At 37.6% G+C, this 23,601-nt stretch overlaps 1 protein-coding gene across 1 annotated transcript; it reads right to left on the reverse strand.

Annotated features, from left to right (window-relative positions):
• Positions 1-2,247: 2,247 nt before the first annotated feature.
• On the reverse strand, positions 2,248-22,698 carry atp7b (ATPase copper transporting beta). The gene is made up of 21 exons (XM_046857765.1): positions 22,334-22,698; positions 20,324-21,431; positions 17,930-18,166; positions 17,654-17,817; positions 16,073-16,234; positions 15,010-15,092; positions 14,634-14,817; positions 13,516-13,749; positions 11,226-11,317; positions 10,460-10,587; positions 8,507-8,661; positions 8,146-8,280; positions 7,795-7,989; positions 7,023-7,205; positions 6,539-6,764; positions 6,263-6,400; positions 5,612-5,754; positions 5,179-5,382; positions 4,705-4,822; positions 3,817-3,919; positions 2,248-3,186 (listed from the first exon to the last, which is right to left on the reverse strand). Exons 1-21 carry the CDS (start codon positions 22,643-22,645, stop codon positions 2,928-2,930), a joined length of 4,563 nt encoding a protein of 1,520 aa, XP_046713721.1. The 5' UTR covers positions 22,646-22,698; the 3' UTR covers positions 2,248-2,927.
• Between the last annotated feature and the right edge of the window lie 903 nt (positions 22,699-23,601).

Here is a 23,601-nt window from a genome sequence, read left to right on the forward strand (position 1 = left end):
TGGGTTGAAAAGAAAGATAGACCTGCTCTAAATAAGCTTCCGAGTCTGTCCTCACCGATGGTTCAATGGGTTAATGTTGGTATCTCGCTGGTGGTGGGATCATGGTTCAAATCCTGCTATTTTCCTGCTATTTACAATGGGGGTTCAACTTGTGCTACTTACATCTGTATTCGCTTCCTACATCTTTCTTAACGTTAAATTCTTGTGTTGATGGTTTAAAAAGAAAGATAGACCTGCTCTAATCAAGCTTCCCATCCCGTTTTTTCCTGATGGCTTAGTGGGTTAAGGCTGGTACTTTGCTAATGTTGGTGGTCAGGGTTCAAACCTGGCTTTCTGTCTGCTAGTCATGAGGTAGATTAAATTCCTGATTCCTACATCTTCATGTTTTGATGGGTTAAAAAGAAAGATAGATCTGCTCTAAACAAGCTTTCCAGTTTGTCCTTCCTGATGGTTCAGTGGGTTAATAATGGTGTGAATCAGGGTTCAAATCCTGCATTGTCCCTGCTAGTCAGGGTTTGCTTCCTAAGTCTGTCTTTAGCATTATATGCTTGTGTTGATGGTTTGAAAGAAAAGCTAGACCTGCTCTAAACAATCAGCATAGCCTGTCCTTCCAGATGGTTCAGTGGGTTAAGACTGGTATTTTGCTGTTGGTGGGGTTCAGGGTTCAAATCCTGCTTTCTGTGTTTCTTTCTGGTCTGATTTTCTTGCTTTGAAGCATGAAACGAAGGATAAACCCCCCAAAAAAAAGAAGGTGAGTTGTGGGACTTGATGGCTTTCTGGTAAAAGCCTTGCCTCTGACCTCAGAGGTTGCTGGTTCAAATCTGGCTTGTCCCCACACTGGTTAAGTTGTGTGGAAATTAGTGTGTGGTTAGTGACTGTAAATAAAGGCTGTGAAGACCTGCTGGGTTACAGCCTCAGAAAAAGTGTTAGGGTGATAGTTTTGCATTTAGGGGTAGGTGAGAAAAGGTTTATTAAATAATTTTTTTGCCAGGAGCCTATGTTGAAACTTTTTTGGATGTTTTTGCTTCATAACCCCCTGTTTTCAGCTTCTCAGACGCCAGGGGGGCAGACGCCTGAATATTGCCCCCCTGGTTTGGGATACACCCTCTGAAACCACCCACAACCGACCTTCCATGCAGCCATTTCTGACACCTTCCTCATTATGGTCACTGGAACCTTCCACACTCTTAACTTTGAGTCCTGGCTGGGGTTTGAACCAGCAACCTCTCAACCCAGAGGCAAAGCTCTTCCAATTGAGCCACAGGATCTCCTGCAAGAACCTGATTTTTAGGACCTTTTTGGTTCTTTTATAAACAATAATTAAACTTTTTAAACAATTTAAAGGAAAGCTAAGGAGTAGGAATTGAACCGGGTGAGTCAGATAGCAGAGGCCACATTACTAACCACTACACTACCAGAGGGGTGATAAACAAGGCTTTGCTTATTGGACTCTTGGTTTTTCTATAGTTAAGAGACAACTGTTTTCTCATAGATTATGATGGTAGAGGGTCAAAACGTCTTCTTCCTGTAAATCAGCGCACAGTAAAAATAAAAAAAATATTTCACCAAATCAATGGATTAAAACTAAAGTAACGAGCCGGTTTTGAAAATGTAAGAAGTAAAAAGTACAGATATTTGTGTAAAAATGTAATGAGTAAAAGTAAAAAGTTAAATAGTGGAGTAAAATACTGATACCAGAAAAATCTACTTAAGTACAGTAACGAAGTATTTGTACTCCGTTACTTCCCACCTCTGTAGTATAGTATAGTATAGAGTATATATATATATATATATATATATATATATATATATATATATATATATATATATATATATATATATATATTTACTTCATTGTAATATATTGCTAAAAATGTTGAGACCTCAGAGGAGCATGATCGAAATTAAAATAACTGTGATGCTGTGAAAATCTTGACCTCCCTCTCTTTTGGTGAAAATCGGAGAACGCTGACTTTTCACCAAAAAAGAAAAACGTCGATGGGGATCGAAAAATTTTATAACAAATTCACAACATACATTACAGGAGTGAAGTCTAACATTGGAGTGCACTTCATTTTGTTTTATAATTCTACAAAGCCGTTATATGGACAAAAAGATAAATATATTAATAAATATATAAGACAAAAAAATAAATTATGGAAAAGGACATTATAATGGAATATAGTCAATAAAAATACTACAGTAATAAAAAGACAGAGACTATTTTCTTATATTTTAAATCTCCAAAAACTTAGTTTATTATAATACCCAGAAGCAATAGGAAAGACCAATACAAAGACCAAGAGTAAATAACATAAAGATTGTGTTATAGTAGATGTAATGGGTATTTTTTAGCTACAGTACAGCAGTATAATGAATTAAATAATTTAATATTTGTTCAAATTATTGGAAAGTTTTAACATATTAAAATATAGTCTAGTATGGTAGAGCAATATGGTATAGTATACTATAAAAAATATATATGCTATATTTTACTGTATAGCAGTGTAGTAGATAAAACTGAAATAGTGTTTCATAGTATAGTTCATTAAAGTATAGTATGGAGTCATGTGGTACAGTAACCATAACCAGTGCTGTAGCCAGTTTAATACATGCCCATCTGTAATATTATGTACTGTACATTGTATTAATTTTGTACATATTTACAATGAAACCAAGAGCAAACCATTGACAAATTGTAGCCTGCTGGTTATTTTCACATTTGTAGATTCTTATAGCGAAATCAGTGATGCTCTTTAAAAAACAGAGGCCTTTTCCCGCCAGCAGGACGACCAGACTGATGGGGTTCAAACACAATCTTTCTATAATGCATATATTTTGAACCCTGTGATAAAAATGTAATGATGCACTCATCCGAGATCTGTTTTGTGAACCTGTAAGGACAGACTGTAAACTCCATGGCTTTCTTACACAATAAATTCAGGGCCATAATGTTCATTCTCGAGCAGATGGTGGCGGTCCAGCTCCGCATGCACTCGTTCGGCTCTGAAGGTTTGAGATGGAGATCGAGAAACCTGACTGTGTCTGGAGCGACTGCGGCGAAGGGTCCGAGGGCTGCATCGCCTCTTCTCCAACCCCACGTGAGTGCTGACCTGAGACGACCTCAGACTGCACATGCGCCCATGAGCTCTCGATTCGTACTGATCCGCCGATGTCTTCTTATAGCTAAAAGGAAGCAGAGAAACCATATTTAGAATGACAAAGAGATGGAAAATAAAGAATTCGCACAGGTCCCAAGAGGCCATGCATTGAAATACTATTTTTTTACTAGTTTTCTCGTGATCATGACATAAACGAGTTATTGTCTCGTGATCAGGACTACATTTTTCTGTATTCGGCATAAGAGCGTGTTCTGGAGGCAGCATCCTTGCAGCATCATAAATGTTACCATTTGTCAAATACACCGAAAAATTAAATACTGATCACGAGGATCAATGTTTGTTATGTCACAAGAAAAATTAAGTCGTAAAAACAAGAAAACAAGAAAGTAAAAACTATTATAATGCATGGCCTCTTGGGACATTCTGTACATATCAAACAATGAGCTGGAATAAAAAAAAGAGGTTATTTACATAATCATAAAATTCACACCAAGTGTATGTCCCACATTCAACGCAAGTCTCTCTTCTATTCTCTATTATAAAATATTAAATGCCAATCCCTAATGTGTGCATAATATAGAAATGAAACATGAAGCTTGATATTGGAACGACTAAATTACTTTTGGTGTGAATTAGCCTGAAGGTCACGGCTGAAAGAGTCATTACATGAATCATTAAAGCAGTTGCTTCTCACCATCGCAGCAGTAAAGAGGAGAGCAGGACGGAGACAGAGGATGCAGCCATTGCAGCTGAACCCATCCATGGCTGGAGCACCAAACCCACGGGCATAAACACACCTGAACACACACATATGTTCTATAGCACAGCAGTATATATTAGGGATGGTAATATTCACTGATTCGCATCAGTGCATGGATAAATAGTTAACGATGTGATCAATCTTTTGTATCGCGATGCATCATTCTGAACATATTTGCTTTGGTAATATAATTAATAGTAGATGCGCTACACTTTCATTATTTAGAAAGTGGTCAATAATTTGTTACCAATATTTGCTATGTAGATCAATTTCTCTTCACTAAACTGTTTCTCGAGCGCGTTCTCTCAGCAACGCTGCTGCTACGTCGATATAATGTATCACAAAGCTATGGAGACCAAGGCGCATCCTGATTGTCATGTAGAATACAGATTAACATGGCAGAGGTAGAGCTGTAACTTCCTGTAGACTGCACAGGAAATGAACGTCTGGTTGTATTTCAATCTTGTTCTTGCACTTTAAACGCCTGTTTGTGGCACTTAAGAAGTCACTTAAGTAAATTGATGATTTGCGTTGAACGGAATCAAAATCGAATCGCACTGCATCGTAACGGGGGGAATCGTATCGTATCGCATCGGCGGCTGCTTCATATGTATCTTCAGCGTATCGTATCGTACCTCAGAATCACATCAACCTCAGTAATGGAGATGCACATACCTAATAAAGTGTGTCTTTACACGCCATCAGCCGATGTGTTTTTAGAAACCAAACATACTCTTTAAAAAACTGTAAAAGATTTTAACCTGAGGGAAATGTTCAATTCCTGGTGGTCACCATTCACAGAAAAACGCATGTGCTCCTCACCTGCAGCGATCGGTATCCCGAGCAGGTTATAAACGAGAGCAAACAGGAAGTTGATACGGATTCTTCGCACTGTCTTTTTGGACAGCTCGATGCTGGCCACCACATCCAGAAGATCATTCTGACAAAATAAAAATAAATGAAAAAAGCATATGCCTAGTGAAGAATTTCAGAAGAGCAGAACTTCAATTAAATGTTCTTCTATCAGTGGACATTATCCCAAAGCAGTTTAGAGAAATAACATATTATAAGATTATAAAAGTAAATTTTGATGTCATTCATTTGTCCCAATAAGTTTATCGCTACTGAGCTCAGGTGGCAAGGAAAACTTCTCTAAGACCAAGAAGAAACCTGGAGAGGAACCAGACTCAGAATGGAGCCCATCCTCATCCTGACACTGGATATGAATTCATTATACAGCAGTAGACGACATCAACTGAAGCACAATCTAAAGCTGATATATTTACTCAGACCAACCCGGATGAGGACGATGTCCGCTGCCTCGATGGCCACATCGGTGCCCGTGCCGATGGCTATGCCCAGATCAGCACGAGCGAGAGCGGGCGAGTCATTCACTCCGTCACCCACCATGGCCACCTTCAGCCCCTTTTCCTGTAACTCCTGCACTTTAGCCACCTTGTGAGAGGGCAAGACCTCCGCAAACACTTTTTTGATGCCAACCTGTGTGAGAGGGGAAATGTGAGCACACACACACACACACACACACACACACACATTTGTATTATAAATTAATTCATGCTCACGAAGACTGATGAAAATAGCTCTAATCTTTGAATGAACTCTGCACAATTGAAAACTTAAACACATTAAAATACACTTCTGCATGACACATCAAATGTGGAACGTGTGTGTGTGTGTGTGTGTGTGTGAGTGGGAACGTGACTGGCACCTGTGTGGCGATGGCTTTAGCGGTGCGACGGTTGTCTCCTGTGATCATCATAACGTCGATCCCCATCCGGCCCAGAGTGTGTACAGCCAGAGCCGACTCCTCTTTTACCGTGTCTGCTATTGCTAACATAGAGCACAGCACACCTGACACACACACACACACACACACACACACACACACACACACACACACAGGCAGGTCTTTCAGTTGATACAGAAAGCAATGTACACCTAGTACACTCACAACTATCAGTAATCACAGATCATATTTCGTGCATAATGCACTCGAGTAGGCATCAGTACAGTTCAGTCCAGTCCAAAATTATTGGCACCCTTTATCGTTTTTAATCTCAGTTGTTGTGTCATGTTGTCAGTATGACGGTGCACAGTTTCATTTTTTTTTTAGATTAATGTTTGTTGCCATAAATTATAATTTATGTAATTTATTCTTCAGAGGTGTCATTACTTTTATTGACAATCTCACATAACTTTTTTCAATTGTTTGTTTGAGTAAAAGTAATTATTTCACCATCGTTTGCACTGTTCTCGAACTGTGCCAATATTTCAAAAGCTACCCAGACCAAATTGTAGTGTTTATCTTTATTAATTACTGTATTATATTGTATATTGTCTCTTAGAGTTTGGACCGTACCATCTATAGCCACTAAAATAGCTGTTTGTCCTTTTGTCTCATGGCTGCTCATGGCTTCATCCACGTCAGGTGTGACATGTAATCCATTCCTCTGCATCCACTGCCTGTTCCCGATCAGGACAGAATATGAGGGAGAGCCTACACACATTCACACACACACACACACACACACACACACACACACACACACACACACACACACAAAACAATTACATAATCACAGAGTCTCTGTAACAGATCACACACTAGAGGGCAGTATGAACACATGGCACTAACCTGAACCCACATCTCCATCTGTAACTAAGTTACTCTCATCCATGGTGGCTCCCTGGAGGGTGAGACAGGTCGGCTCGTGTGTCTGTGTGTGTGTCTGTGTTTGTGTGCCGTCTGTCTCCGCACTAATCTGCAGGAGATCCTCGATATTGGAAACTTTACAGCTGATCCCACACCCCGGTACAGCCTGGAAGTCATGGCAAAAGCCCAGGGTCTCCGTGCTAAGCTCCTGCAGTAACACACACATGCACATACACACACATATACAAACAAGCACACACAGACGAACAAACACACACACACAGTAGATGTTTTGAAGCACAAGATTTATATGAAGTTAAAGTAAAGTACAGATACTCAAAAAAAAGCTCTTTAACTACAGTAACGAATTACATTTACTCCATAATTGTCACTACAGTGAATATATATGTGTGTGTGTGTGTGTGTGTGTGTGTGTGTGTGTGTGTGTGTGTGTGTGTGTGCGTGCCTCTTTGCAGTGTTTAGTGACTGCCATGCCCAGTGGGTGTTCGCTGCTGGCCTCCGCAGTGCCCACTATGGCTAGAACTTTCCGGAGAGGCAGGCGGGCTCGATCCCAGAGAACCAGCACACGAGTGACTCGGGGGACCCCGTTTGTGATGGTGCCTGTTTTGTCGAACATCACCGCTCTGATCTAAAGCAGGCAACGCATAAGTATAAGTTTGATGGTTAATAAAACCTGACTTTTCCAATTAAATCTGGTTCTTCTCCAAACTGTCACCACCATTTTGGAAGCACACAATTGTATAAGATGACCTGTCCCAGCATCACAATGCCCCCGTAAATTCAGCTCCATGTATATATGTTTAAAATGAGTTGGAGTGGAAGATCTCCTGCTATCGAGCTCTGAACTCAATCCTACTAAACCTGTTTGGGACGGATTTTCCACGTTGACTGCACCCCAGGCCTCCTGATCTCACCTACATCAGTACCTCATTTTACTAACACCTGAATAAGTCTATAAGGCTCATAATAATAAGGCTCACATAAGTCTTTACACAATCTAGTGGAACATCTTCCCAGAAGAGTGGAGCTAAATGTGGATTAAGATGTTCGAAGAGAAGCAGTTGCTTGGTCAGGTGTCCACAAGATTTTTCAGTATAGTGTAACTTATTAATATGGTGTTAAAATATGTTTAAAATCTAAAACAAAAAAATACCTGGACCAATATATTTGGTGAAATTTTTACAGCAATGTTTAGGGATTAAAAAGAAAATCCATGCCTTGTGGGCCATCTCCAGCGGCTCTCCACCTTTGATAAGAATGCCGTTCTGCGCCCCGACCCCTGTGCCCACCATCACCGCCGTGGGGGTCGCAAGACCCAGAGAGCAGGGGCAAGCAATAGATAAAACAGTGATGGACGCCTGAAAGGCAAAGCGGACCACCACGTCGACCCGGGAAATATCCTTATCGTAGTCCTACACAGAAGACACTAGTGTTAGATACTGTAAGCAAGATTTGGACCCACAGAGGCAAGTGGGATGATAGATGAGCTAATCAACAGGACAACTGCAGCATGAAAATACGTAACGCAATCAAGGACTGAACATTGTTAAATTGCTGTCATTACTCACAGGAAAATACTTTGCCACGATGTCAAAATCGAAAGTTCCAATAATAAGCCAAGCTGCCAGCGTTGCCACGGAGACGAACACGATAAAAGGGACGAAGTATCCGCTCAGCTTGTCTGCAAATTGCTGGATCGGTGCCTGAGAAACACAATTTATAATCATAAACAAATTAACTTTTGGGCAATTATAAAGTGTGTGTGTGTGTGTGTGTTTATTGTTGATGAATGAGGGCCATTGTGTGTAATGTTTATCTCGTACAATCATTTTCAATAATTCATAAGTTGTCCACTGAAATCTAGCCATGGGTTTTGTACGTGTGTGTGTGTGTGTGTGTGTGTGTGTGTGAAGACATTGTGTGGGTTACCTTGGACGTCTGTGCCTCCTCCACCAAACGGACGATCTGGCTGAGTGTTGTATCTGCTCCTACATGTGTGGCCTCGACCAGCAGCGCTCCATGAGCATTAATCGAACCAGCAATCACACAGCTGCCAGGTTTCTTCCTGACTGGCATCGGCTCTCCTGATGTAACACAATGCCACAAAGAAACACACTTTGGGATAATTGGGTCACTGACTGACACCTGGCTGGCACCCACACACCGAGCCTCAGAGTGGACATTTGGTTCACAGTTTAAACAAAGTAAAACAGGAAGGGTGATGATGAGGATTTATACCTGAGAGTTATTTTATAAGTTCATTTATATCATTATGTAATTGTGTGTTAACAAGCAGGTGATATCCGTTTGCTAATTCTAACTTTAACTTTAATTTATGGTTAGCTAAATAAAATATTGTATTTACAAAACTATTAGATATAAACTGCTTCAGCTCACCATCGCAGGATAGCTGTACATCACATAGCTAGCTGGATAGAGTAGATGTATAGATGGTTGTATAGATTAGATTGCAAATTGGGCGGTACTGTACGTATAGATTAGATTGCTTGTTGGATAGTGAGTATAAATTAGATAGCAGGTTGGACAGTGAGTAAAGATTGGATAAATGTTTGGATAGTGAGAATAGATTAGATATCTAGTTATATAGTAAGTATAGATTAGATAGCAAACTGGGCAGTGTGTATAGACTAGACATAATTGGATAGCAAGTATAGATCAGATTGTGTGTTGGATAGTGAGTATAAACTAGATACATGGTTGAATAGTAAGTATAGATTAGGTTGTGTGTTGGATAGTGAGTATAGATTATATATATAGTTTGGCAGCAAGTACAGATTAAATTGCTCTTTTAGCAGTGAATGAAGATTAGATTGCTAGTTGGATAGTGAGTGTAGATTAGATTGCTAATTGAATAGTGAGTAAAGATTAGATTGCTAGTTGGATAGTGAGTGTAGATTAGATTGCTAATTGAATAGTGAGTAAAGATTAGATTGCTAGTTGGATAGTGAGTGTAGATTAGATTGCTAATTGAATAGTGAGTAAAGATTAGATTGCTAGTTGGATAGTGAGTGTAGATTAGATTGCTAATTGAATAAGGGGTAAAGATTAGATTGCTAGTTGGATAGTGAGTATAGTTTAGGTTGTGTGTTTGATAGTGAGTATAGATTAGATAAATAATTGGATAGTGAGTATAGATTAGATTGCTAGTTGGGCAGTATGTAAAGACTAGATATATAGTTAAATAGCGAGTATAGATTAGGTTGTGTGTTGGATAGTGAGTGTAGATTAGATATATAGTTGGATAGTGAGTGTAGATTATTAGATATATAGTTGGATAGTGAGTGTAGATTAGATATATGGTTGGATAGTGAGTGTAGATTAGATATATAGTTGGATAGTGAGTGTAGATTAGATATATGGTTGGATAGTGAGTGTAGATTAGATATATAGTTGGATAGTGAGTGTAGATTAGATTGATAGTTAGATAGTGAGTATAGTTTAGTAATATTTATTAGCAGTCAAGCAAACTACAGCTAGCAAGTAGGTGCTGCCAGCTAGCCAACATGTAGTTAGCATGCTAAGATGTTAAAGAAATAAAGCATTAATATTAATATTTGGTGTGAGTATAATAGAATTATAATATTTAACGTCGATAGTGAATATAATTAGAAATGTTATATAAGGTATGTGTTTAATATTAAATAAGTAATAAAATCAGAGCCTGGTTTTTGGCAATTTATTTCTTTTTAAGTACATAATAAAACATAAATATGAATAATAATATGATAAAAAATTTTATTAATTGTTTGGTCACTTAAATGGATTTAATTTAAAGCAAAATTCTATTCAAACCTTCTGAAATCAGTACCGGGGGCCAGCAGTGTGGCAAGTTTAATGATCAGAAGTGAAGCTCATGTGTACCTGTGATCAGAGACTCATCAGCCATGGAGTTTCCCTCGATCACTTTCCCATCGACCGGAAACTTCCCACCAGGTGCCACTTTAACCACATCTCCTCTCTGCACCAGCTCCACTGAGATCTGCTTCTCCCTGCAGGGGAAACACAAACATCAGCACCTTGCTGAGCCACTTGTGTGCTCATAATTAAAGATTTTTACAAGGTGTTCTATATTTTGAATTAATATTTTTTTTATTTATACTAAAAATTGTTTTTTTGTTTCTTTCTCTAAAAGTCAGAGGTCCCAGAGACCTCCATTGGATCCCAATTAAGTGCTCAGACAATAAATAAATTATTGGAACAAAAGTATGTGGACACCTGACAATCAGATTGCTATGTCCTTTTTAAACTTCCCATTCCTTAGTTAGTCCCTATTCGCTTGTATAATAATCTCCAGAATCTTTTTAGATGTTCCACTAGATTTTGGATTTTTGTACATGTGGAGATTTGCACTCATTTAACCACAAGGGCATATGTAAAGTCAGGTACTGATGTACGTAGGTGAGGTGTGGAGGTCTGGGGTGCAGTCAGCATACCAATTCACCCAAAAATGTGCTCAATAGGGTTGAACTGAGCGTTTTATAACAAGAGATCTTCTGCTCCTATATGTCTGGAAAAGTCGGTTGTCCCAATACTTTTGATCCAAGCGTCTCATATTAGTCACATTGCCTAATTGTAACTGCGCCACTTCATGTTCCAGTGTATCAATGACATGTTTTCATATAAATACCTGATGATTGCGTTGTCGTGTCCCAGTGTCACTATAGTCGCATCTGTGGCCTGCAGAGACATGAGTTTGGCCAGAGCCTTTGACGTCTTACTCTACAGAGACAAAATCTAAATTAAAATACAACTTTTAATTCACATCGCATTTCTCCAGAGCAGCAACACCAAAGTCACTTACATAATAAACAATAACAATCTGAGCTTTTTATCACTAAAACATACACAGGACCTTTTGTTACTGATTAACCCGAGAAAGCAAAACCAAGAGTCAAGGAACTGGATTTGTTTGGAAAAAATCTGAGATACGATTAGATTTTTACGACAGTGTTGTATCTGGACCACGTGAAGGAATCGAGCGAGTAGCATGAGGAGGAAAGAGATAAGACGGGATGAATTAAACCTCAGATACGCACCAGAAAACAGAAAAACAGTTTGGAGCTGCAACCCACAGAAATGCATCACTTGATATCATCTAACAGCCGTTATTTATGGAAGGAGTACAAAAAGAAATCCCTTTTATATGGTACATTTAAAAAAATAATAATAATTTTGTATAGTGCTTTTGATCAGCAGACTCACAAAGCAACATAAAGATACATACATACCATCCCATTATATTTACCCTTCATAATTATATTAATTTGGGTTATTTTTATTATTATTATTGTTATTTTATTACTATTATATCATTAATAAAGAACAACAATTTGATCAGTTCGATCCACTGATGCACTCCATACATTTAGACGAGATAAAGTCATTTATACAAAATATTTATCAGGCACTTGTTGTTGTTTCAGTATCTTTTTTCTGCTTGGTTGTTCAGATTTTTAGTATCGGTTATTAATAATAATTGATTTTATTTAAGGACACACATGATCCATAAAAAAACAAAAAATTGACCAAGCAAAAACAAACAAACCAACAATAATCACACAATTAAATAAATCAATAAAGAGGGTGGCAACAGTCCACAATATTACATTTACATACAAACTAAGATGCCAGTGGTTCCACATACTGGAGAAAAACCGGACAGATCTTAGTGCAGGGTTTGTCAGTGTGGAAATTATGCTGTTTACAAATGATACTGTTTAGTATCTCAGTGATCACAAGTTTATATTTAGGCCCTAATTCTGATATGTGTTATGCAGCTTTCCTCACAGGCGGACGCTTCACACACACCGAGGAGAATTAATGAAAATTAACGTCTTCAAATTGCATAACTTCCAACAGTGGTGGACGAAGTACACAAACCATGTAGTTGACGTTTAAGTAGAGATCTACTCTGTAAAATATGGCTTTGGTAAAAGTTCTCCGTTTAAACTTTCACTTGAGTAAAAATGTAAAAGCAAATGTACTTAAATATCCAAAGTGCTATGATTTATTATGGCTATGATGTTCCTATTATCATTTTTATCACAAGAATCTTTGGTAAATCAACTCAGTTTAGACTTTGTTACTTTTAACACACCAATTTAATAATAGAATGATATTAATGACTCAAACACTGATTGATATCTAATAAATTTATCATGAGCCCAAAACCTTTTTTTCAACTTCTTAAAAAAACGCAAACAATGTCACGTGTGTTGTGGCGAATTCGAGTCTGCAGTTTCGTCATCATTTATTCCTCTCTAAATGTTCTGCTTGATGTTGAACTGATGCTGAACTGTATGCTGGTGATCAGTAGATACACCAAGCGCCAATCAAAACAACTTTGAAACAGAGCGTGTGCTCGACCCTGATTGGTGACTCACTGCGTGTTTGACCAGTTGTGTTTTTAATCCTCATTATGAACAACACATTTTCCAAAATGTAAAAAGTAAGATATTTGACTTTGAAATGTAGTGAAGTTTAAGTCCCAAATAGAAATACTTCAGAAAAGTACAGATATGCAAAAAAGCTACTTAAAGACAATTGTATTTACTTCATTACTGTCTTCCAACCTATTATATGTAATATCAACATCAGCCATTCAACTGTAGCCAAAGTTTGCATTCAAATCGAGGACCTGGCAACATTGAATAAAACAGCTGGAACATCCTGTGTGTCAGAACTTGGCATTGTGATGTTAAATAAGTCGCTGAGGTCTGAGGTCTGAGGTCTAGAAACACTCAAACCAGTTTTACTCCTTAAAAAGACCTTCTTTATTGTTCACAATCGTTTTAATTCTGAACATTTTTCCTAATTTAGCAGATTTATACAGAAATGCAATTTATATATTTTCTAATTTATTGCTAAAATGCATACGAGTAACAGGGCTTTCAGTAATCTATTACATTTTCTTTTACCTTGGCAATGTGCTCCAGCCAGCGTCCAAGGGCAATGAAAACAAACAGCATGGGAGGTGTGTCGAAAAAAGTGACCGGACTTTGCTTAGCCTCCTCACTCATGGCTACCACCAGCACCACGCAGGAGTAAACGTACGCAATAGTGGTGGCCAGAACGATTAGCACATCCATGTTGGCTACGCCGTGTCTTAGAGAACGATAGGCTTGGATATAGAAGTATCGGCCGCCGAAGATCTGACCATGGTGGATGTAAAGACAGTAAGACAGACAGATGAGAGTTATCATAATGCATATGTTCTTGCAAAATATGCACTAAATTGTGTGTTCACAATTACAGATCTGATTAGCAGGAGGAACAAAGTAGAAAAAGTGCACTGTGAAGATGAGGGGTTTTTTTTTATAAAAGAAAAATCTATATCACATGGCATATGTGAATTCAGAAATAAACTAAGCAGACAAAAGTTTGTGGACACCTGACCATAAGATTGGTATGTAATTTTTTTGAGAATCCCATTCCACATATAAATCTCATTCTCTTATAATAACTTACACTCTTCTAGGAAGATGTTCCATTAGATTTTGGAGTGTGCTTGTTGAAGATTTATTCAGCCACAAGAGTGTTAGTAGAGTCAGGTATTGATGAAGGTGAGATGAGGAGGCTTAGGTTCAGTCAGCGTTTCAGTTCATCTCAAAAGTGTTAGATAGGTTTGAGGTCAGAGCAGAGCAGGTTTAAGACCATTCACTCCAAACCATGCAAACCATATCTCTATGAAGCTAGCTTTGTGCATGGGGGCATTGTCATGCTGAAACAGGTTTTAGGTCTCCTAATTCAAGTGAAAAGAAAATGTCATGCTGCTGCATCCAAAGGCATCCTGTACTTATGTGTGCCTCTAACTTTGTGGTAACAATAGCTGGAAATGTCAGTTGTCCCAATACTTTTGTCCATATAAAGTATTTGTGACTTTTTCTTGAATTAAAAATATAATCATCAGAAAACTATTATTATTGTTGATCACAAATTGAGTTTGATCACAAATTACTTCTCAAATGGTTCCCTAATCCCATTGTTAGTTCATAGTAAGTTCATTGTTAGTCCATAGTAAGTGAAGTCATGTCACCTGGACCGGGGTACAGAGCAAGAAAAAAATGAGGTTAAGAAGCGAGAGTCCGGGCAGCACGTTCTGCATGTCTGCCATGGCTCCTTCATGTTCTTCATGCTGCTTGTCCATCACCATCATGTAAATCATCAGGCCCATGACAGGAATCCCGAACAGCAGATTGAACAGGAAAGACTGACGCCAACTACATGAGTGATAATCAGATTTAAACACGCTATTCATCTTTCACAATTGCCTCTACTGTACAGGAGATCTATTTTAGCCAATGTTTACTATAGATAAATGCCAGTGAAACAGAATATGAAGCATTTAGATCATTATTTTTTTAAATATGAGTGCATTTTAAACGGGATATAAATGCAAAATAGATACTTGCAGTCGTATCTCCTTCTGGTGATCCAAGCCATCATTTTTTCTTAAAGCATCATTCCTTATCAATGACACGTCAAACCCAAGACCCTAAACCACAGAAGGAACAAAGGGACATTTGAAAATCTGATACAGTATATGGTTTAACACAATATTTTTGAGAAAGCCTATGAGATAACAGTCTGGTGGAAAGTTGGTCATTTATCAATGCACCTCTGGATTAAATAAATAAATAAATAAATAAATAAATAAAGATGGATGGATGGATGGATGGATGGATGGATGGATAAATAGATAGATAGATAGATAGATAGATAGATAGATAGATAGATAGATAGATAGATAGATAGATAGATAGATAGATAGATAGATAGATAGATAGATAGATAGATAGATTTGGATAGATAGAAGAATTGGGATACTTGACTTTAACAGCAATATGTGCTTCTTTCACACAAGAATCTATCCGACATCCTAAACAGTTGTGTGTCTCCAACTTTGTGAGAACAGTTTGAGAAAAAAAAACATATTTGGCTGACAAAATCATGGGTCCCAATACTTAAACCCAATAGTGTATGATGGCAATGTACAACAGTGTAATCAATGCAATACATACAAATATGTGCTTTCTGTAAAGCAATCTGCTGTGTGCAAGCGCTAATTTCTATGTTTAAATCAATCATATAACACTTCTTAAATACAAATCAATAATAAAAATACATAAACATGTACAAGTCTAAACAACATGAGCTTCATTTAAATTATTCATTTTCCGCATAATACAAATGCTCACCCTGGTTTCAACCCACAACCCTAAACCCCATCACCAGACCATTCACTCGTACAACAACAACAACGAAAAAAAGACACTCAAGCAGCTCTTGAATCAGTACTTTTTCACAATTTTTCATCAGGGCAGTAATTGCAAGTGCAGGATAAAAGCAGAGGCCAGAAAATACAAAAGCAATCAAGATCGTTTATTAAATCACGCACTTAAAAAAAATCAAATTATTGGATAAACATTTCTGGCGAGATTCAATTTGTACAAAAGTATGTCGAGAACTGTTTACCTCGATAACTTGGATGATGTCGCGCGCCCCGACCACTTCGGGATCAAACTTAATGTGAGCCTTGTTGGTTGCCAAGGCAACAGTGGCCTCCAGAATGCCATCTGTACTTTGCAGTTTGGTTTCGATGGTATGGACACAGGAAGCACATGTCATGCCAGTTACCTGGGGAAACAGTGAGTACGGGTGAGTAAAAGGAACATGTTGAGCACATCAGCAATAATAAGCTTTATAAAACTTAAATTACTGAGGTGAACTCTAAAAAGATCATAAAATGTAATTTTCCCTGTCCAGCTGTGTGTGTGCTCCCACCCCTGTCCCCAGAGGGTCTAAGTGAACAAATATTTATCACATTCTGTACAGCGTCATTAAAAGAATCTCATTGTTGTAACAATGAAAATCTTTTCTAGAAATCTAAAATCTCATTTGAATGAGTTTAAATGCTTTATTTTGTGCTTAAATATACTTTTATAAACAGTTCAAACAGCACACTTTAACAAATACCTCAAACAATGATGTTTGTTTGAGCTATTCAATACAAATTACTGTGTACAAATTGACTGGACAGTAAAATAAAAACGAGGTTCTAGCAAAATTCTCCATCTAAATATTGTCTAAAATATCTTTAGCTTTAGATTGAATTGAGATTTTCTTACTGAACATAACTTCAAAAATCTTGTCAGAAATTCATTGTAAGATTGCAAAAATGACTCAAATTGCTGTGAAAAATCATTCAAGTTGGCGAGATTTAGCTAGTACTAGCAAAATTGTTAGTAACATTTAAAAAAATTCAGGTTAAATTGTCACATTTGATGATGTCAAATAGCTGTATAGCTTTAACTGTGTATATTTAAGCAGGGTATATTTTTTCAATTTAACAAGAGAAATTCTGTCAGAAAAACTGTTAACTCAGGTTAATTAGCTGTCTAGCTCTGGAATTGCATATAATTGTAATTATAATCAAAAAATCCTGTCAGGTTAGTTCACATATGACTTGCCTTGTCAGAAATTATTAAGATATATCATGTTTGTTTGCTGGATACCATCAGAAGTGTTATTATTACATTAACATTTTAAATATCCTGTCAAGAATTATACAAAAGAACTAAATGTCACTTATTGTCCTTTCTATTACATACAGTTCACTATGTTTAGATGGAACCTATTACTATATGACTCATAGCACTTTAAGCTCAATTGTGAGTAATTCTTGTTCATTATTTAGTCAAATATAAACCTTTGGAGCAAATTGTCATGGGAATTCAGTAGTTTCCTTTATAGTAATATCTGGTCAAAATTTCAAATAAAAAATTAAATAAAATTGTTGTTGTTGTTGTTGTTGTTGTTTTTTAGAAATGTTATAATGACTTTTTTTGAGCTTACTTTAGTCAAATAAGCAATATTTTATCCAAAAATAATCTTTTAAAACTCTTTAGTGTACTTAATCTTTTTCTCAAATACTGAATCCACTTTAAAGTACAAAAGTTTGAATATAAAACTTTAAGTTCAGTATAATTTTTTTCGGTGCACAATTCCCATAATAACGCATAATAACACATAATAACATGAGAGCAAAAAGCTTACGGAAAGGTCCAGAAGGCCGCTGCTGACTGCACCGTCGTCCATTAGAGACGCTCCGAATCCCAGTCCAGCGATGAGTTTAACTATCTGCGCTGAATCCACGTAGTCTGGGTCATACCTAATTTCAGCTTTACCTGCCATCAAGGCTACGAGGACAGACTTAATACCTATACACATAAACATATCTTTTTAAACACACCAAAAAAATTCACCCATTATAAACACCGCATTTACCATAATAGGTACATAATAAATCATTATAATAATACATCAGCACACCTGCATGCTTGTGCAGCTTTCTCTCGATGTTGGCCACACAGGAAGTGCAGGTCATCCCTGTGACCCGGACAAAGCATTTCTGTGTTTTTGCCTCTACAGGATCTTCAATTCGCGATGGATTGACTGATGATTTAAAGGTCTGAGGTGTAATTCTTGGTTGAGTCCCATTCTTGAGGTATGAGGGTACGCTTTTTTGGGAATCCTGCCTATTGTGTAGGACGTCATTACCAGCAGAATCTTAGATGGAGAGATGAAAACGTGAACAGTGAGTTGTAGACTCCCTGAGACAAAACGGGGAAGAAATCTTGAGAGGAACCAGAGCCACAATGGAACCTGGGTGACACCTGATAGTGCCATTATAAATAATTCACATATGAGTGTAACTGTTATGTAAATATATGATAAAATATGATAAAATCTCAAATGTAAAACTGTATCAATTGCAGTCCAAAGACATCATCAAAGACTTTAGTCTTACATTTTCAAACTAGGAGACCCAAATCTGCTCCAGCATGACAATGCCGAAGTTCACAAAGCTAGCGCTATGAAAATATGGTCTACATGGTTTAGAGGAGAATATCTTAAGTGGCCTGCTACAGAACTTTGACCTCAACCCTTTTGAACACCTTTGGGATGGCTTGAAAATCTGACTGCACCCCAGGACCCCTTACCTCTCCTGAATCAGTACCTGACATTACTAATGTTCTTGTGTTTAAATGAACAGAAATGTTTACAAGCACACTCAAAAAATATAGTGAAACCTCTTCCCAGAAGAGTGGAAGTTATTATGACAGCAAATTCGGACTAAATGTGAAATTAGATTTTCAAAAAAGATGAATCCGAGTCAGGTGTCCACAAATCTTGTCCATATAGTGAAAGTCTATAGTTACTACCGCATCCACTTTTGGTATATGCACTACACTGTCAGTTTACTGGGGTGAGTTAGTCTATATTTTTCCTACCAAAGCAGAGTTGTCCCTTTTGTGGCTGAATGAGCAGAAATGTCCACACATGCACACTCCAAAATCTTGTGGAACATCTTTCCAGAAACATGCTTTTGTTACCAGTTACATTAGAGCCATACCAGCCTCCCTTATTCTCTTGAAGTTAATAAGAAAACACCAATATACTCGTGTAACTGATAACATACTGCAAACATCAGAGCTAGAACTTAATAAGAACGAATTCTGCATGTTAAACTGTGAAGAAAGTAATTTCTATATCTCTAAACTAAAGTGCTACAGTCATTCATGCTAAGTAACGATTCTAGTGGCTGGAAAAACGAAAGCATGAATTAGATGGAGGGAGAGAGAAAAAAAAGTCAAATAAGCCCTCAGTAATCCGCTTAGCTGTTCATTCTCAATCCTGGCAACTGCATACCATTTAAAGATTGCTATGTCTGGTTCTGGAGTCATTCAAGTTCACCTACTGAAAGGTTTTTTGTTATTCTTTAATTCACATTTTCTGATGGCTAACAGAGAAAGGGCTCAAGATCCTGATCGTTTATCCTGTATTACAGCTAGAGAGAAATCAGGAAAGATTATCTGAGAGGTTAAAGTGCCTGGCCATGGACTTCCAACATTTACTGAGATTGCCTATGGGAAATATTTGCTTTGACTTCTTTATGTTGCCTTGACTTTTCACACAGCTCCACAGGGGAAATCAATCACATTAAAAGTCAAGGCAGGTGTAACGAAGTGATTAGAGGAGAAAACGAATAACAATCGTGAACATAACTTTCAAAATCCTGTCAGATATTCATTAGCTTATCCTAATTAGCTGGCTAGCAGTGAAGCAGTGAGGCTTGTGAAAATTACTAAAACTGCATTCTTATAAATTGGCTAGATTTAGTTCACTTTAACTATGAAAAATTGCCTTTTTAAAAATATGAAATAAATTTCGGGTTGGTTCTTGTACATTTTAGCTGTCACGTTAGATTGTGTCAGCTAGCTGTATAGCTTTAACAGTGACCATTTTAGCAGTTATACTATATTTTTCAATGTAACAAAAAATCCTGTCAGAAACACTGTTAGCTCATGTTAACTAGCTGGTTAGCTATATGACAGAATTAAATGTCATCTTGTTGGCTAGTTTTAACAGTGCAGAATACGTACATTTGTAAAATATCTCCTAAAATCCCAATTGTTGAGCTGCTTAGCGTTAGCTAAGAGTCTAGAGTAAGCAGTGAGAAGGATTAGCATCGTATGAAAATTTTATTTTTGAGTTTAGGTCATGTTAGTCAAGTTAGCGTTAGTCAGTTTAGCTAGCCAAATAACTAGCAGACTGTGTACATTTGACGATCCTGTCAGAATCACAATCTAGTTACTGAAGCTGAATGAATGAATGATTGTTTAATTATTTATTATTTATTATTATTTACAGGTATTACTGTACCTAGTTCAATGGATGTCTCAAATCCCATGTCCTCGATGGCCTCCCTGAGTTCCTCAGGACGAGTCACTCTGGGGTCAAACGTAATTATTCCCTTCTGCTTGTTCAGATACACTGTGATAGCATGCACACCAGTTCTCTTGGACATTATTTCCTCTATGGACAGCACACAAGAATTACATGTCATGCCTTTGATTATAATCATCACTCTCTCTAGTGAAGCAGTGTCCGAGGGATGAATTCCAGATATCTGCAAAAATCCATTAGTTCTTCCAATCTGTTCCTGGAAATCTGGAGTTACTCTGTATTTGCCATATGGTAGTTCCTCTATTACTGCTTTGATTGTAACCAGGGTAACCAGAGATGGATCGTATGTCAAATGCACACTTCTGTTTTCCAATGACACCAACACACCCTGGACACCCAGCATTCCAGATAAGCTCTCTGTAATATTTTTGACACACGACCCACAATGCATTCCTTCCACACCAAAGCTCTCCTCAACCCATTCGGATTGTGCCACCTTGACATGGCTTGGGTCTGTCTGATTGAGGCAGGCATCAAAGCCCATGCCTTGTATGTTTTCCCTGAGGAGTTCTGGCTCCACTAGTTTGGGGTTATACCATATAAAGGCTTCCTTGTCACTTAAAGATATGTTTAAACCCATAACCCCTTGCAGTGCTCCAATCCGGTCCTTGATGGAGCGAACACATGAGTGGCAGGTCATTCCATCCACTCTGAATCTTACCAAGCTTTCTTCCTGAGCTGATTCTCCAGATGGAGGAGCATTTGTCATGTCTCTCACTCGGTATCCAATCCCCTGAATCTCCTGTACGATCTCTTTAGCCGTGACTGCAGATTGATAGTAGCCTACCCACACTCTGCCTCCAGACTGGGAAATAAACACATCGGCTACACCGCTGAGTGCAGAGAGACGCGTCTGGAGGGTGTGAGCGTTATCTGAACAGGAAGGGCCGCTAGTTAGAGATAGGGTTAGGTGAGAAATCTGGCCAGCATGTGGTCGAAGTTCACTGAGGCTTCCTGCCATATAGGCAAGATTATCAAAACCACGATTGCTGGACACTCCTGTCTCACACGGACCTCCATTTTCCTAAAGACAAGAAGCCATGATTAGAATCACATCCATAATGAGGATTTCTGGGTTTTAAAAATTGATTTTAGAGTTAAAACCTGCATGTTGGGAGACCAGTGAACCCTATTAACTGAACTAAGTGAACTCTGTGGGCTGAATGGAAATCACACTGCTGAATAATCACACACACATAACTGAGTGTTTAAGACTGAAGTCCCCCCACCATAAAGTACACCAAAGAGCAGATTATACAGCAGGGAGCTTATAGAGAACTTGTATCCTAGACTTATAGAGACGTGCTATCGTATTACACAGATTTTTAATTAGTTTTCACTCTTTCTTTATTTGGAAATCTAAGCAGGTTCAAGCATGGCACCTTTTTTTTTACAATGATTTGTACAATGATTTTAAGCATGGCACCTGATTCACAACTCTTCACCTGTAAATGCCTGTAGGGGAAAAGCAATGGTGGTTTTTAAACCAGTGACATTTCTTAGTCAATGAAGTCTACAAAAATGATTAATACAGTACTGTATTTTATTTGTACTTTTTATATATGTTCCAGTTTCCAATATATATTTTCACATTATATTATATTATATTACATTACATTGCATTATATTATATTATATTATATTAGTTCATATTAGTTTATATTATATTGTTTTTGCTTCTTTACTTCTCACTCAAGAAAAAGCTTATACTGTCTACAACTGTATAAAATAAAACTAAGTCTATTTTGGACATGAATTCATGAGCATATTTTATTGTAATATATTCAAAGTAAAAATAACCTGATATCATTAAACTTTAATGGAAAACATTAATCAGCTGAGATGAAGCCTCATAATGATTCCAGGATAACGGACTGGCTGCACCCATGAGCCTGTTGATTTGTTATGCTCATTAAAGCCACCAACCTTCAGCTCCTCCGCTCCGCCTGCGCCTCCTGAGGACGGACACACGCACGGCGGAGACGAGCCGCACGGACACGGGGGCGCGCAATCCACCATGCACACCTGCTCACCGAGCGCCACGCCGGTACGCGCCGACTTTATGCGCTTCGCCAAAGAACCAAACTTGCTCATGTTGACGTTTCTCTCCCTCTCTCCCTCTCTCCCCTTCTCAATCTCTCTCTCTCTCTCTCTCTCTCTCACACCACTGCGTTCACTGGCACACACGGCACCATGAACGCGCGCACGGAACTGACGGTGCACCCGCGGGCGGCGCATTTAAACCGGGTTGGTTTTTGCACTCGCTTTGACGTCAGACTTTCACCTGAACGTGTGCTACATTCACGTGCTGTCGCAGATCAACAAATCCTGAGACGTGAAACGCAAAATGTTTTTCGAAATCCAATTTTTTTTACAGTTTACAATTCATTCATTCAAAGTCATTAAAGTCCTAATTGTGGTGGGTTATTATATTTACTATTGTTGTTGTTGTTGTTGTTGTGTTATTATTGTTGTAAAAAAAAATGCATATACTTACTGAATAATAATAATAACAATAACAATAATAATAATAATAATAATAATAATAATAATGATAATGATAATATACTTTATTATCATTATCATTATTATTATTATTATTGTTGTTCTTCTTCTTATTATTAGTTATAAGTTATGGTGCCTTTCTCAGCACGAAGGTTGTTTGGGAATACATAACAAACATTTTATTAATATTAATTCAGCATATAAACATATAAAATATGCAAATAAATCAATGAATAAATAAATAACATTCTCAACATTATTATACTTTTATTAGTAGAGTACAGTTATACAGTAGTATAGTATGGTATGTTACTCTATATATTTATATCTATATTTATAATAAGATAGCACATTATTTCAGTGGAATAGAATAAAATACTAATTATTATTGATTTTCTCACATTACATTTAAAAGTTTTTAATAGAATATGTCTAAAATAATGCAGGAATTAACATGTTTTGTGTTTAACAGATTAACCATATGTTTGTTTTGTTGTACAGTATCTTATAGTGTGATAAGTGAGTCTACACTTTAGCACCTGTACATAAGTATTTACCTCCCCGGCCTTCCCATTTTTCTAACAGCCATCTTCAGCAGCAGCCTTTGAATGCAGCTCGTCTTTGCACACGGCACTGCTGTTACAATAAAGCCACATTTCCTGTAGATGATTTACCTGATGCACCCAGTG

This window comes from Silurus meridionalis, chromosome 1, assembly GCF_014805685.1.
Source record: "Silurus meridionalis isolate SWU-2019-XX chromosome 1, ASM1480568v1, whole genome shotgun sequence".
Taxonomy (NCBI): domain Eukaryota; kingdom Metazoa; phylum Chordata; class Actinopteri; order Siluriformes; family Siluridae; genus Silurus; species Silurus meridionalis.

Coding starts and splice junctions, on each gene's coding strand:
- atp7b (XM_046857765.1), bottom strand. CDS start 22,645: ATGCGCCGCCCGCGGGTGCACCGTCAGTTCCGTGCGCGCGTTCATGGT. Junction 10,588..11,225: donor CACGACAACGCAATCATCAG/GTATTTATATGA, acceptor TTTCCCCTGCAG/GGAGAAGCAGATCTCAGTGG. Junction 8,662..10,459: donor TGATGAGTCTCTGATCACAG/GTACACATGAGC, acceptor GTGTTACATCAG/GAGAGCCGATGCCAGTCAGG.